The sequence below is a fragment of the Marmota marmota genome, unplaced genomic scaffold (assembly GCF_001458135.2).
Source record: "Marmota marmota marmota unplaced genomic scaffold, marMar, whole genome shotgun sequence".
In the NCBI taxonomy this organism is placed as follows: domain Eukaryota; kingdom Metazoa; phylum Chordata; class Mammalia; order Rodentia; family Sciuridae; genus Marmota; species Marmota marmota.
The window spans coordinates 3,558,472-3,574,364 of record NW_025999898.1 but is presented as its reverse complement, the minus strand read 5'-3'; the positions used below and the strand labels follow the sequence as shown (position 1 = coordinate 3,574,364).

Here is a 15,893-nt window from a genome sequence, read left to right as displayed (position 1 = left end):
GATAATCTACTTTATTGCAAACCCAGTACTTCCTGGTGAACATTTCTTTCCTGTTTTCATAAATGAATATTGTTTTCCCTTGAGTTAACTGTCATGTCCTTCTTCCTCAGCATAGTTCCAATTATGACCCTGTGAAGCCAGGTTTGTGGGAGCTCCTTGGACAGTTCCAGAGACAGGAGTCTCCTACTAACTGGAGACTGTCTCAAGCAGCCTCAGTGAATATCAGGATTGAGATTGCAGACACAGACAGTAAGATACAAGGCTTGGGATGCCACCTGCCTTCATCAATTATATGGCTTTAGGACTAGTGGAACTGCAGAATTTGAGAGAAAATGGGACATTCTTACCACTGTGAAAAAATAAGAAAATAATGTTCAACATTTTTTAAAATAAAATTAAGAATATTTATGATCAAATTACTGTGAACATCTCTAACATTTTAAAAACACTTTCACTTTTTAAGATGTCTAAAAATGCTAGATGAGGATAATTGGGGAGTTAAAAATGAAACTCTTTTAATTTATTTGTGAAATAAGATTTTCTTTTAAAAATAAACTAAAACACAGTCTCTAAATTGCTCATAATTACTTTATTAAATTTTTATTTTTATTATTGTTACCTTCCAAAATTTTCTTTTTTTTTTTTGTTTTAGGAGATCCACTCATATTAGGAATACAGATTCATATTAAACTATGTTATGGCTAATAGTCAAGTGTATCTCATAGTTGACTATACATACATATGATTATGTGTGTGTGTGAGTTATGTGTGTGTGTCATAATTCTAAGATAAAGAGAGTGATCTGAAATTTAAGTCAGAAAGAAATATAAATCCTAATTTTCATATATAAAATCCTTATTATGTCAGTTTTTATCCTTTACATTAGAACTTACTCAAAGAAAATGTTGACAAATTATTCAGATGCAATAAAAACAGGAAAAACAATGGGCTCAAGTGTTTATCACACATTTAAATACAGATGAATTGGGAAATCATAATGACCAAAAAGTAATCCTAACCTCTGCAGTGATCCCTGTTTTACCTCTGAAGTTGTCTCAGAAATTCTCATGTTTAGAACCATGAATCAACAGTTTTTCTCCTGGGATGTCTAATGCCATTAAGGAACCAAAGGCAAAAGGAGGAATAGGAAACTTGGAAGAAAGAAAATCTCAGGGTACTGTGGAAACAAGTGCATGGAGTACTGCATACATGGCATACAATTAAAGGTGTCTGAGTTACAAATCACTCATCTGTGCTAAGTGTCTGAGTAGCAAACCGCTTACCCCATAGGCTCAGCCCTGAGCATGCAGCTTCTTGTTGAAGTCCCTGTGCTTGCTCCATGGCCCACTCCTCAATTGGTCACTGCAGCGACAGTTCATCAGAAATTATATTGGTGGCTGCCTGTAATCTGCTTAGCTACTGCCTGGATATATATACATGATAACTGTGCAAAAAAATCAGATATGCATTCTGCTTGGTCTCTGGAGGTCTTAATTTGTGGCTCTGCAGCCAAATTCTCCTCTACTCTGTTCCATGGACCTCCTTGCTGGATGAGAGAGAGAGAGCCCACACTGTATACCAGGAGCTCATGTCAGCAAAACAAAATCAGCTCCATTGTGGATGGAGGTGGTACTGTTTGATCCAGGGAAGAGTTTAAATTGAGCTGTGTATTTTATTCCTTAAAGATTTTACTGATACATGCTGCACACTGTAGGAATTCACATTTATTAATTCCATTGAAATCCCACTGATGTGCGTCCTGTGATTCCATCTTTCTACCCTATGGTGACTCTAGTCCCACTGCTGAGAGCTTAGAGGTGATATCCCTGATTGTGACATCTGACCTTGCCTCATAAGTCTTATACCTTCCCACCCTTCAAAGTCCATGTTCAACAACCTTCATAGACCTCAAGGAAAAAAAAAGTCCTATTTTCAGCCCAAATGCTTCCTGTTTGTCAAGGTAAGTCTTTCTCAGATTAACATGAATTCTACTTCCTAACATACTTCTAAACTGTGGGTGGAGTGTCTGCCAAATTCTATACATAGGCTAGTGTCTGCCAGGGTAGTAGTACCAGGAGGTACTACCTGGTGATAGTACCTTGTAAGAGGTATTAGGGCCTTATTAGAGAGCCTTCAGCCATTGGAGGCATGTCCACAAATATAGTGGTTATATATACCACCTTGCCTCCTCTCTCTCTCTCTCTCTCTCTCTCTCTCTCTCTCTCTCTCCCTCTCAACTTCCTGGAATAAGAGATAACTATTCAGTTGGCTCACCTTTCCCCATCTAATTCTGAAGCCACTTTTGAGTGAGTTGGTAAGTTAGGGATGGCCCCCTCAGGGATTGAATGTTAATTCCTTCAGGGCCCTTTCTCCACCCTTATCAAGAACCTGCCATTCCTCCAAACTGTTGCCAAGATAACGTGTCCCAAGAATTGCCTCTCCCTACAGGGAGCTATAAAGTTGTTAATGTGTCCTTGGCTGCTCCATCCTGCTTTCTCCCTTCAGCCCACCTGTTTCCCAAATTTTGGGCATCCCACCCAGCATCCCTGGGCCTAGTCACATACACAGAAAAGAGAAATATATGGGGAAGAGGGCAAGAGAACAAAGGAAGCCTAGGACACATAAAAAGAGAGGAACATTTTGCTTTTGGGCCCACAATACCGCTATGGCCCCCCTTTTTTTCCTGGTAGAAGTCTTTGTTGCCTCTCTTTAAATAAACACTGCTTCATATGCTTGCTTCAGCATGTTTCTCTAATGTTCTAACTTCAACATGTGAGGAAGCAGGACTTGTCACCAATAACCAGCAGTATCATTACCATACCTTCACCAGTGTCCCAATAATATGGAACTAATAATTCCAGTCTTAAACCTCCATATCCATGAATCAAAATAAACTTCTTTTTACCTTATATGTATCCTGCATTGTGTATGTTTTTTTTTATTGAAACCAAGTTAACTAATACTGAGAATCTTTTGCATTTTTTTCATAAATTAAAGGGGCTTTTTGACTTCTTATTTTCAGTATTGAGATCTACACTTGTCTGATTTTTCATCATTTTCTCCCCAGACAGTTTTCTTGTTTATTTCACCTAAATTTGTCTCTGCTCTGTGACTATTGTTCCATTCTGCCTGGACAATAGGTCTAAGCAGTCAAATTATGAGATAATAAAATAGGAAGCAAGGGTATGTGTTAGATCTCAGTATTCATGTGATTCCTGGGGGCCCAGGTTCAGAAAAGTCACACTTTGGTGAGGATACCTTTTGCACAGGGCTGTGAAGCCAGTACTTCCTTATGTGGCCTGGTACAGAGCCTTGTCATGAGTGGTCCAACATTGTCCCCTGCTGGCCTCTGATCCCTCTCAGAGATTCTGGAACGATAACCTGCCTATAGTACAAGGACGTCTTTGGTTTAATTTCCCTGATGGTAAAACCACCTGGTGTTTTGTTGTGAGACCCCCTTTTTTGCCTAATGATCTTCAGAACTCTAAATGCACTGTATATGATTGCACATAGTTCATAATGACCTGGTATTAGACTTTGCTTCAGGCAGGTATTTGGGTTATTCCCAGTCTATGAATATTTTCAACAAAATTTAAAGACTAAAGTTCAGGAGAAGTCACAAGTAGCAGTGTTACTTCCTGTATTCCTCATGCAGATTTATTTTTTATCAGGTTGCTGCTTTTCTGAGTCTCCTGTTGTGTTTTCCCTCACACTACTCTTCAGGCCTTGCCTTCAAATGTCAGTTTTCCTTGTGAGAATATAAGATTGTCAGGGGATGAGTGTTTTCTGCTTTGACATGGTTCTCTGTTCTCTAATTGACCCTTAATTGTCTACCTGAAAAAATATTTTGATTCTGATATGTTATTTTATTCTAGTTTATATTTTTCCATATGAGTGTTGTATGAAATAACATTGCTATAAATATAAATTACCGTTACACTGGTGTTCTTTTCAACATCTCAATTAAGCGACTCTTGTGAATATTTATATCAAAGAAAAATTTCTAATTATTTTAAGTTGCTAAGAGATTCATGGATTTAAAGTGGGTAGGTTTATAAAATCTAAGTGCAAAAACCAGAAATTCTTTTTTCTTCTACAATTAGACATTTATTTCATTCACTTTCTAACCTATAGAAACATCCACAGAGAGTGCTGTGCTTGCCTTTTACTATTAACTTTTCACAACATTTCAAAGCAAAAGCTCCTCTGTTAGGGCATGCATTATTCACTTCCTCGCCAAGCCAGGCACTAGATTCTGGGAGAAAAAGATATCTGTTGAATGTTTGCATCTTAAACCCCCCCCAAAAAATGTACTCCATTTGTCACAGTCAGCCTCAGATCACAGACGCATTCTTCTATGGTTTCTGAATGGAACAACTTGTCTCTTTCTGCTGCTTTATAGGCATAGAGAAGAAACAAATACTCAAGATTTTAGGTAGGTCATAGGCAAATGCTTATATAGTGTTTCGCATCTTGTGACTGTAAACATTCACTCTGCTTTCCTTTCTTCTCTCTCTGGCTTTTGCAAAAAATTGAGTATTTCTGAGAACACAATGATGTTTAGTAATATCATCCTTCATCTAATCCTTCTCTAAGAGATGCCAGTTGCCATATTGAGATGTAATAGTGGAGAATCGGTGTGATGTTGATGCAGGGCACACAGACTTTGTTCCAGTACTGTCTCTACTATTCATTTTCTGGCCTCAAACCAATCACCTCACATCTCTGGATTTGGTTCTCTACTATATAAAATGAGACGGTGGTTTTAGTCAGATTTTAATCAAAAATACCTGACAAGAACATCTTAGAGAAGGAAAAGTTTATTTTGGGTTCATGGTTTCAGGGTTTCAGTTCTTGGATGGCCCACTCCATAGCTCCAAGCTCAAAGTGAGACATACCATCAAGGCCGAAGGGTCCAGCAGAGGAAAGCTGCTCAGGTCATGGCAGAGTCAGAAAGCAGAATGGAGTTGGCTGCAGAAAGAACATCCCTTCCAGGGCACACTCCCAGTGACCCACCTTGAAAAACCAGGTATTTTTTACAAAGTTCTTCCATGTGAGGAATATGTAGGGAAAGCATTACTTTAGGGTTTTACTGGGAAAAATGAACACAGGAGTTTGGAGAGGGTTTATTCTTCATTAGAGAATCCAAAGCTACATCAGAGTGTAATCAAAAGCAAAAATGAACAGCGTCCCTAAGTTCTTTGAGCTCAGGGAAGATCAGCAAAGCCTGAGAAAGGTTCAGGAGATGTGAAGGGAGTAGCAAAAGCTAAACTGGAGTGTGTGTTGCTCATAGGCAGATACAAAGTAATGGGGAACAAAGAATGGTGATTTTTTTTTTCTCAGTTCATTCCGCATTGGAGATCTCATTGGGATTAATGATGTACCCAAATGAGAATAAAGAAAAAAGTGGGTTGAGTGTGGGTTGGAAAGTGATAATCAGCCTTTTTTTTTATTTTAAGCATGTTTTTAGTCTGGAATCTAGTGCTACAAAATGAGATCATACTGACAAAACTTAGGCCTGAATTTAGACTGAGTCCTTAATGACTGATCACTTATATATGAGGTCACAGATCTAGGTCTTCTTCCATAAAATCCTGGGTACCAATTGTCACAGTAATCTCCAATGTTTCTATACCTTTCTGGGTAAAACAAAATGGCCTCAGGCTCTGAGGCAGATTATGTAATTTTCAGTTATACATTTATGTACATATGTGGGAAATTATGCTCCATGAAGGTTCACAATCAACTCTTAAACTCTGGAACTTTGAAAATCCCCAATGGGTATTAGATGAGAGAAGGGTGGAAGTCAGTTCCTACTGAAACCAGATTTAGATAGGGAGTTACTGTAGTTAGGTAAATTGGGTCTGATATTGAGTCTAATAGAGTAAAACAGAGTTGAGTCTAATAAAGAGAATGGAGATCCATCTGAGTCTGGGAAATCAGAAACCATACCTGGGAGATTGAAATGTTAACATCCCCAAGGCCCTGGCCCATCCTAAAGAACAGTTAATGAAGCATCTCCCAGGAAATAGGAAGGCACTAATCAATTCATCCTAATCCCTTCTTGCCTGGACCACTCCTTCCCTGTCCCATTGGTCTACCTGTTTCCAACATTTTGGCCTTCCCAACTGCATCCTCCATCCCATGAATGATAAATCAAAATAAGAAAGATAAAAAACAGAAATGTAGAAGGAAAAAAAAACCTTAGAATTAAAAGGGATGAGACTTTCTCATCCCATGGTCTCCATCTGCCTTTTAGATCCCCTTCTTCCTGGGGGGAAATCTGTACTGCTATCTTTACTAAAGCCTTTTACTTTCTAAACTAAACATGCCTTGGTGTACTTCTCTGGTGTTATACTTCAGCACTCAGGGGAAGCAGGACTCATCATGTTAATTGATGGTACCACTATGATGCCAGAAAAACCTACCTATAAAAGTGCACATTATCCTGAGTGCTGACACATGAGAAAGAGTGTCATCCTTGGGACTTACCTCTCTCAACTTCCTAGGAAGACTCCCAGAGTTTTCTAATCAATGGTGGAAAATCTCCTTCAGTCACTCATATCCCTCAAGAAAGTTTGCTGGTTTCACTCATAAACTTCTTGTCACTTCCCTTCCCCAATACCTAACATTCTCTACTTGACATCAATCCAAAAGTGCAGATATCTAGCAAAGAAGCCAGGCCAGCCATGGTCCTAAAATTTCTCTGATGCCTCCATCCTCTAAAAGCATTTTGCTTAGTGTCTCCATACCTGAGAGCCTGTTAAAGCCCAAAGCACAAACAACTAGAGACAAAGAGGTAGAATATTATCTGAATCCTTGAAGAGCAGAGAACATACTGTGGAGGAAGTTCCATCTGCTGGAAGGGACTCTGAATCTTGGCCAAGAATGAAGCTTATTTGCTGGTTTTTTTTTTCAGATAAAACAATCTAAATCTACAACATCTGATTTTAAAATCGGATCACCAAATTGATCACAAGAAAAAAGTTTGGATGTTATCTGTCGCGACCCCTCGCCGGCAAGGGAAAACACGACACAGGATTCTTCTTTCAGCAGTTTATTCAGGCCTTGATTCATGTCTCATCTTCTAGTGACCCGTACCTCGCCACGCCCAAGCACAGCCTAATAAAGCCTCCCGCATACCAATCCTAAGCTGCCACGTGGATCTTTCTCATAGGGTGGTAAGGGATTGCGTGCCAATTCTCCATAAAAGGAGTTGTTTATCACAGGCCACAGTGGAAGCCGGCGCCATCTTCTAATGGCGGCCACGGTCTAATTAGAACGGCTCACCACAGTTATCATATTTATTTTTGTTGTTATTTAGTTTTAGGGTGATTTGGGTGTTTATTTATTTTCAGTTTTCTTGAGATATAAGAAGCTTTGATTACAAAATTTAGAAGACTTAAATGTATATTTACTTAATGGTATATTTACTATATAAGCATGTTATTTTAAAGTTGGGGAAGAGGTAAAGCCCATAACAACAAGCAGGCTGATAATTTGTATCAATTCCCCATATGCCTGTGTCACTATGAGAAACATTATTGTGGCCAATCACACAGTAAGAGTCAGCCTCATCCAAGATGCAGCCCAGAAATGAGAGAAAGTGATGAATTTATTGAGATATCTTTGAATCAAGAGAAGAGGCCAGGTACCCCAGAGACAAGTTGAATATCCAAATCTAAGTAGTTTCTAAGATAAAATCTAGAATTATTCCCAATCTTGTGCTGATTCCACTGTCATTTTCCAGCAACACTGAAGATATTTCTCAGGATGCAGGTGAATCTGACAGATGCTTCAGGAGGTGCAGAAAGGGAGGGTGGCTGAGTCAGCAGAGGCTGGACAGAGAAACTGAAAACACAGACAATCATGGGTGCTGGAGTCCAACCATATCTACAATACTGCTCAACTAAACTAAAAGAATTGATGTAGGATGGGAGCTGTCCTGGGTCTCTAAGATCTGTCCCTACCTTGTAATGGGAGAGTAGCAAGAGGAATGAGGATACAGGCCATGGTAGACTGGTACTTGATCCAAACAGAGAGACTTTGCTAAATCAGGCTTGTCTTATTCTCTCTGATCCTTTCAGAGAAAAGTAGTGGTTGTTCAGATAAACTGAACTCCTTCCTTCATGCTTTCTCAGATTACATCTGATCTCTGATTCTTGAGCCATAGAGAGGATCTGAGGGAAAGAACACTGAGAGAGATGCGCGTTCAGAGTTTCACCATAGGATATGTCATAGACAGAGCATCTATTGGAAACCTTGCACAAGATCCTGCTTGGGAGTCATCACCAGGCCCTGAGAGCATTGGGGTCAAGATCCCATTGGGAAACACAGGAGGCAGCTCAGCCTTTACTACATCTGAGGCTAGTGGGCTCAGCCAGTTGTGAGAAACATCATAAAAGCCTTCCCACAGCTCTTCTTTGACACCTACTGCCACAGGTCAATCTTTAGGATCCTAAGACCTGAATGCTACAGAATTTTCCACCATCATTGGACACATTGCTTCACCTGGAATGCCTAGTAATGAGTTGCTTTTAAGCACAATGTTATCAATATTAGCATGCTGCTTGTCATTTTAAAATTATTCAATATAGAGAAAAAAGAACACAATGTTGTGAATGTGATAAGCTCTACCAAAATTCGAATCCTCAACAATTAAAATTCTCTATCTGGGACATTAAGGGGTCTTCTCAGAGGAACTGCACCTTGAGTTGAGTATATATAATTGAATGAGGATAGTTTGGAATGTTGCACTGTGGGGGAGTGCTAGCTTAGCATGTGGGAAGCCCACAGTTGAATCTCTAGCAGTTACATATATGCATACACTATATATTTAAATTACATATTTTGTATTACATATGATATTGCACTGCTGAATATTTTCACAAGATTTCTGAAGAATCAATGGCAATGGAAAACAGGATAGGGAGATTCTTCAGACCTCTGTTCAAAGACAGAATTTTCATAACTTGTTACACACAAGGACCTATGGGTAGAGAAAGGAAGAATATATTAGAAACTGGACATTTCTTGTTTCTATAACCAAGCAGGTGCTATCACTGTTGTATAGTATGGAAAATATGACAATGAGATTGTTTCTCTATGCATAAAATAATCAAATACTTGGTCAGGAGTCAGATATTTTGGCTTCTCTGTTTAGAAACAGTTGACTGTGACCTTGACTAGTGGCATGCTCTTATCTTAGTTTTGAAGGTGTGGTTCAGGCAGTGTGAGGGCAGTTACTACTGTGGAACAGGGACTCCAAGAACAGATAAGACTTAGGTATACAACACTGGAACCCTGTTCAATCAAGAATAAAGAGTAAAATAATCCTGAAAACACTCTATCAGCTAATGCACATTATTATGTGCACTTTTATTTAATCATTCAAACAGTGTGTTTATTAACTAACTGGTACCTTCAGATCTGGGCTTCAAATGATATGATGATTGTAGGTTAAGAAGAGACTAGAACCTCTTTGTTTGGCCCAAACAGAGAATGCAGGAAGGACTAAAGAGGAGTTCAGATAATTATGTGGAACTTTTTTTCACAAACAATTGACAGTCAACCACAATTTTCAACTTATACATGAATTGAAATTAACCAGCCCCTTTTCTTAGCCTGTCTTAGGGACAGTGATCACTGGGGTGCAGAGTGGTTGGTTTCCAGTTTTATGATTCCCATATCCTGTGATCATATTTCTATCCAGGCTAAGTCATGTGCAGGTTTAGATCTCTGTTCCCCATCTGGGTCTGACTCTGCTGAGCATCACTGTAATGTTTCACACATTGAACCTGTTACACCCTCAGGCTGTGGACTTGAGAGTATCAGGCAGCGTTGCCCATAGTAAGGGAGCCTGAGAACAGGGAAGGTGACCATGAGTGTCTGCTGTTTCTATTTCGAATCTGTGTTCTGGGTGTTTGGCTTAACTTCTGTTGCAACCAGTAAGAGAAGTGATCATTGGTGACCGAAACTGTTCTGGAGCCACAGATGAGAGTGACTGCCACTCCTGAGCAGGTGGTCAGTGAGGGTTTCTGAGTCCACAATTTAAAAGTGTCCCCTAAAACACAAACAAAACATGTCCAGAAGGAGGAAGGACAACACAGGGCCACTACAGCACCTGGAATCTGAGCACTGAGTAAAGAAGAGGAGGCAAGTCCAGTGGGGTATGCATTTTGGTAGGATCCATTTACTCTATGGATTAAGCCAGATTTTCTAATGACCCATGATTTTTCACTAAAATGTATGAATGAAGGGGGCATATTTGTGTGGTGTATTATATAAATATGAGTTCTTTACCATCAACTTCCAAAACATGGTCCTCAGTCCTCAGAGCACTTAGATTTTCAAAGGAAGACCCAGGGTGGCTGTTTGCTATGATTTTCTCCATGGGAGGAAGGAGTTTATCTAGCACTGTGCATGGTCTACTGAGCAACTGTTCATGATCCAATAAAGCTAAACCTCTTGAGTTTCTATGACTGTTCTAGGAATATCTACCGTACCCACTGGAGGACATTTGGGCTAAAGCTAAAAGGTCTCATTTCATAATGAACTGTTGAATTATTTGTATAATATTCTTGCTGTATTACCAGGATGCTCTCTCATTCATTACTTGAGTTTTCTTTGAGAATTCCTATTTATATCTATTTATCTGTTTTTGTTTCTTTGTTTGTTGAAATTACTCCCAGTTGTGTGCAATTAAATTGTAGTGTTGCATTTTCTTATACTTGCCTGAATCTTTTATCATTAACATACTTGTATTTATTTTGTATAATGCCTCATTGGCTTATTATAATTGTATGATAATAGTGGGATTCATGGTACATATAACATTACATACAGGAAACATATTTTCATCATCAAATTAATTCCCCAGTATTCTCTTTCCCTTACTTACACCCTCCTCTAAGCCTCTTTCTCTACTTTACTGGTCTCTTTTCACTTTTTCTTTACTTTCTGCATTAATATTGTTAATAAGATTGGGATTCACTGTGATATATTTCTACGTGCACATAGCATCCTTGGTTTGGTATCCTTCCACACTACCTGTGATCCCCTGTTTTTTTCTTCCCTGGATATTCTTTCTTTATTCAATACTTCTTCCTTCAAGGATCCAGTTCTTTCTTTCATAAGTGGAGGTTAACAAGAGAAAAATAAAGAAACATGGAAACTGACTCATGAGTGTTTTGAATGAGGTAAAGTATTGCTTTCATGACTGACTTGCTTATAAGGTTGTTGATTTTGAGCTTCTCATTGAATATAGAGAAGGCTTGAGTAAAAACATTATTCTTGTAACTTATTCTATAGGGTTAAAAAAGAGGAAATGCTCCAAGTTAGAAAATTAATTTTTCTTTTCATTCCATTTTTAGTATGATTGTTTTATAAATAGTTCAGTGGAAATAAGATCAGTCAGGCAGATGTTCAATGAGCTCTACATGACCACACCAAAAAAAAAAAAAACCTCAGATGGACATTTTTTTTCCTGTTTTGTTATTTTGGTATCAGGGAATGAACCCAGAGGGGCTTTATCACTGAGCCATATCCCCAGCCCCAACTGTTTTTTTTCAGAGAGAGTGTTTTGCTAAGTTCCTTAGGTCCTTGTTAAGTTGCAGAGGCTGGCTTTGAATTTTTTATCCTTCTGCCTCAGCCTCCCAAGCTATTTGAATTACAGGTGTGCACCACCACAGCCAGCTTTTAGGATTTTCTTGTTTGACAATAAGGTATGCATGATAGCATACATTATTTCTAGGAGAGATAGCAATGACCATAATTGTACCAGGAGAGAAAACTATCTTCTTAAAGTAAGATTAGAACTACCTCCTTTTCAATTTCTGAAGACTTGTTTTGTGACCTAATATACAATCGACCTTGCCAATGGATCCATGTTTAATTGCAAAGAATGTTTCTGTGCATGTTCCACTGTTCAGAGGCTAATGTGGGTTTCTGTCTGAGAAGAGCCTCATATTACTTAAAACATTGTTTCCCACACTGATAATCAGGGTGACCAGTTTTCCAGTTGTGCTTGCATCTATGTCTCCTAAAATCAGTCTTGCTGACCATCCTGCTTTGGAACAAGAGGAGCTTTATACTGAGTTAGACAACCACAGAAGACACATTCTCAATTAGCATTGAAATGCATAGTCAGCAATTTTATTTTGTTATCAGACCAGATAGACTGTCATTCTGGATGAACACAATTGCAACCCTTGATGTGAAATAACATGGCCAAATTCTTGCTCACAAATCTTTCCTACCACATGAAATGAATGGTGATTCTTCATGCGTTCATTTCATTCTTTCAATAACTCAATACAGAATCACTCATTGGAATGATTCTTGTCAGCCTAAAGAAGGAAACATGCATGGGAGAAGGAGAGTAGAAGCTCTTTAACTGTTCATACTATTGTCCAGATGTAGCACAGGTCTCCTCTGATTCTACTTTATTAATCAAAACAATCCTCAGCCAAGGTACTCTTCATGAAGGCAGAGAAGTAAATCTGGCAATCAAAAGGACCAGGAAACTTGGAAACCATGACACCACATGTGGCCAAATCTGTTGAAACATCTCATGTCCAACCAATTCCTGGACACCTTTTAAGTTGCTCACCAAAGCAATGTTCATAGCCTTTGATGATAAGAAACAACTTCAATATTTCAAGTTGAGTATTAGGATAAATAGCTTCTCTGTGACATTTTTCTTGTGGTTTTGTATTGTTTTGTTTTGGGGACAGATTGTCTCTCTGTTGTTGAAGCTTGCCTTCATATCCCACTGGCTCAGCCTCCTAAGTTTCTGGTATTATAGCATTCACTACCACAGATGGCAAAATAAAGTCTTCCCTTACCAGAAATCCAACTTGGGCCATGGCAGTGAGAGAGCTGAATCCTAACACTAGATCACCCAGAGCATCTTACTCATACAAATAGACCTACTGTTGGGTTCACACATGGACCTTCTGGTGGTTCTCATCAGCAGTAATGAAGCTTTTCCTGTATAATTATACTTTTCCATGTTCACCCTATGTCCAGGGCTGAATATGCAATCACTTGACCTTTTCCTCCAGCTGTCTGTTGTACAGTGAAAGCTCTGGATGCAGCCTGTTCCACTCTCACTCTGGAAACCTCATTATAATCACCCTCTTTATTTTTTGATTGTTCAAACATCTGATTATTTTGCCCAAAATCTACAAAAGACAATCTAGACCCCCATGTGTGTCCCTTGAATTCCTTTCCATAAGTTTTTAAATGAGAGAATGCACAATAGCATTGCAAATAGAGTGGCCCTCAGAACTCCTAGATTTTTTAAACTTATTCTCTCTTAGTTAAAACTAACCAGATAAACAATTTGTCCCTGAATGAATCTAAAGGAAAGTTTCTCAGATCCAGATCTTGCCATGTTCACCATTCCCCTTAGATGTCTTAGCACATCTCCTTGGAAAAGGAGGTGTTTCCCAGATATTTGTTATGAACACTGGGAATCTCAGCTGAAATGAGTGTAAGAGGGAAACGTTAAAGGCACTCATTTATTATTTACCTCACTGAAATTCAAAAGCCTGATTGGATTCTCCAAAGGAAAGATAAGTACTAAAATGCCTCTGAATCTTTTCTCATGTGTGCCATAGTCCTGGACACAGCTGGAAATATGTACCTTCAACAACTGTACCTGTCCTGAACTTCCCAGATGTGTCATTTGTTTTTATCTGCATATGGAGATTCAACAATTTTATTAGGAGTATTTATGTCAGCAGATGGGCTCCAGGAAATGTGTTGCAGTTAGAGAGATCTTTGCAGAGATTGTGGTAATATAACAGACATGGTCCAATCTCTCTGACCTAAGCACAAGGACAGGAGCCTCGAATTCCCAGTGCTCTTCTTCTTCCAAGTAATTCCCTGGGAGTGTAGCATGTCATCCCTCGTGCTTTTTATCTCAATCCCACCACAAGCCCTCAATTAGGACAGTCACTCTTCAAAGAAGTGCTTTCCTAGGCATATCCACAGGCAAATTGAGGAGATGTTGAGCCCAGAGAAGAGTGAGCAGATATCAAAAGTAAAGTGTTTTAATTGTACTTTGTATTTTTTTAAGAAAATATCTTAGATCAGGATGTCAATGATATAATGAACACAATAAAGGCTAGATTATATAGCTCTCTATACTGATGCAATTATAAGATTTTGATGCAAAAGTGATCAAAGTGTCCATCCATACAGAAATATTTAGGGACCACAAAGGTCATGCTGTATTCTTAGTATAATCAAGGGAAACTAAACATAATGTGGAAGGGTACTAAAAGGAATTATAGACTGGAATAAATCATTCAAGAATGGATATCTGCTGTGAGTTTCCAGAAATAAAAGTTATATTAAAGGAAACCTGACCAATATTCAAAGAAAGAAAGTCAGTGGTGGCATGGATGGTACTTTGAGCAGAGATGGAGGGAGAATTCCAAAAGGGCAAAGGGGCTTTGTGTGCTGGTGGACAGATTCTTTGGCCTGAGTGTGTTGATATTCCCAAAAGTGTGAAAATATCTCAAAATCTCTCAAAGTTTTCACTTATGTGCATTTTATTGTCTGTCAAATACTCAATGTTAGGAAACTTATGTAAAATTAGGCTAAAACATGAATCACACATATACATAATGAAGGCAAAGGAGAAGAAACAGTGCTAGAATTCATGGAAGTAAAAAAAAAAAAAATGGAGGGTGGAACCACAGGAATCCCATCAGAGATCAACTCTGAGATGACCTGGGTTGTGTTGGTTGCCTCATCACCTAAACTTCAAGGCAAAGAGATTAAAACATCATGTTCAGCTCCTCAAACTAATGAGAAGCAAGAATTTCTGTTTTTTAGAAGGCATTTTCCTAGGAACATGCTGCTGTGAATGACTGTGAGGACAGAAAAGAAGAGGCTCCTCACTCAAAACAGTGCCAGGAGATTCAGCTGGGCCTACAATATTGGTAGCAGAAAAAGCCAGAGACAAGGTCTGAGCAAAGCTGTGGGTGCTTGTTCTCCTGACAGATGGTAACAGGGTTCTTGTCTTACTTCCCCATGAACCCAAAGCACTGTGGGAGCATTGAGGCTACTGTCATAAGACTGACAGAAATAGTCAGCCTCATCCTCAGGCTGTAGCCTTGTGATGGTCAGTGAACCAGAGTTGCCAGATCTGGAACCAGAGAAGCGATCAGGGACCCCTGAGGGTCGATTACTATTACTATAGATGAGGAGTTTGGGGGCCGTTTCTGGGAACTGCTGATACCAGCTCACACCAAAGATACCAATATTGTTGCTGCTTCCAGTGCAGGAAATGGTGACCGTCTCTCCTGGAGTCCCAGACATTGAGGGCTGCTGAGTCAGCACAGACTGGGCCCAGGACCCTGGAAGTGAGAGAAACATGGAGAGCATAAGTTTTGTCTAGAAAGAAGAGTAGAGTCAGGATCTATATCAGAGGACTCCCACACCCTATCCCTCCTCCATATCTTGTCACCTGTGCACTGAACAAGGAATGTGAAGAGGAGACAGGACCAGGCCATCATGAAGGTCATCCTGAGCTCTACCTTCTGTTCCTGATGCTGAACAGAGGTTTCCCCAAGTCTCCTTCTTGCCCTCTACATACTCTGAGAAGGGGAGTGTCTGTCCATGCAAATTAGGTTCCTCTGTGATTTCTGATTGCAAACTGGGTCCTTGTTTAGACTCCTTTACATAAAGATGTCAAGTGGGTGTGCAGGGGTGGGGTTGAGTTGGTTTAGGGGTTCACAGCTGTGAGGACTAACAAGAGAGCATCAGGAATGGCCAGGTGGCTCATTATAGTTCTGGTTCTTTTCTGACCCTTCTTGACTGGTCTGCAGTGCCCCCTGTTGTCCAAGCCCATAAACATCATCATATGACACTATGATCAG

The 15,893-nt window shown here is 39.4% G+C and overlaps 1 gene segment (V, D, J or C); it reads right to left on the bottom strand.

Moving 5' to 3' along the window:
- Positions 1-12,320: 12,320 nt before the first annotated feature.
- On the bottom strand, positions 12,321-15,641 carry LOC107158406. The segment is given in 3 exon segments: positions 12,321-12,347; positions 15,040-15,371; positions 15,482-15,641. Coding segments are annotated over 3 exon segments (417 nt in total).
- Between the last annotated feature and the right edge of the window lie 252 nt (positions 15,642-15,893).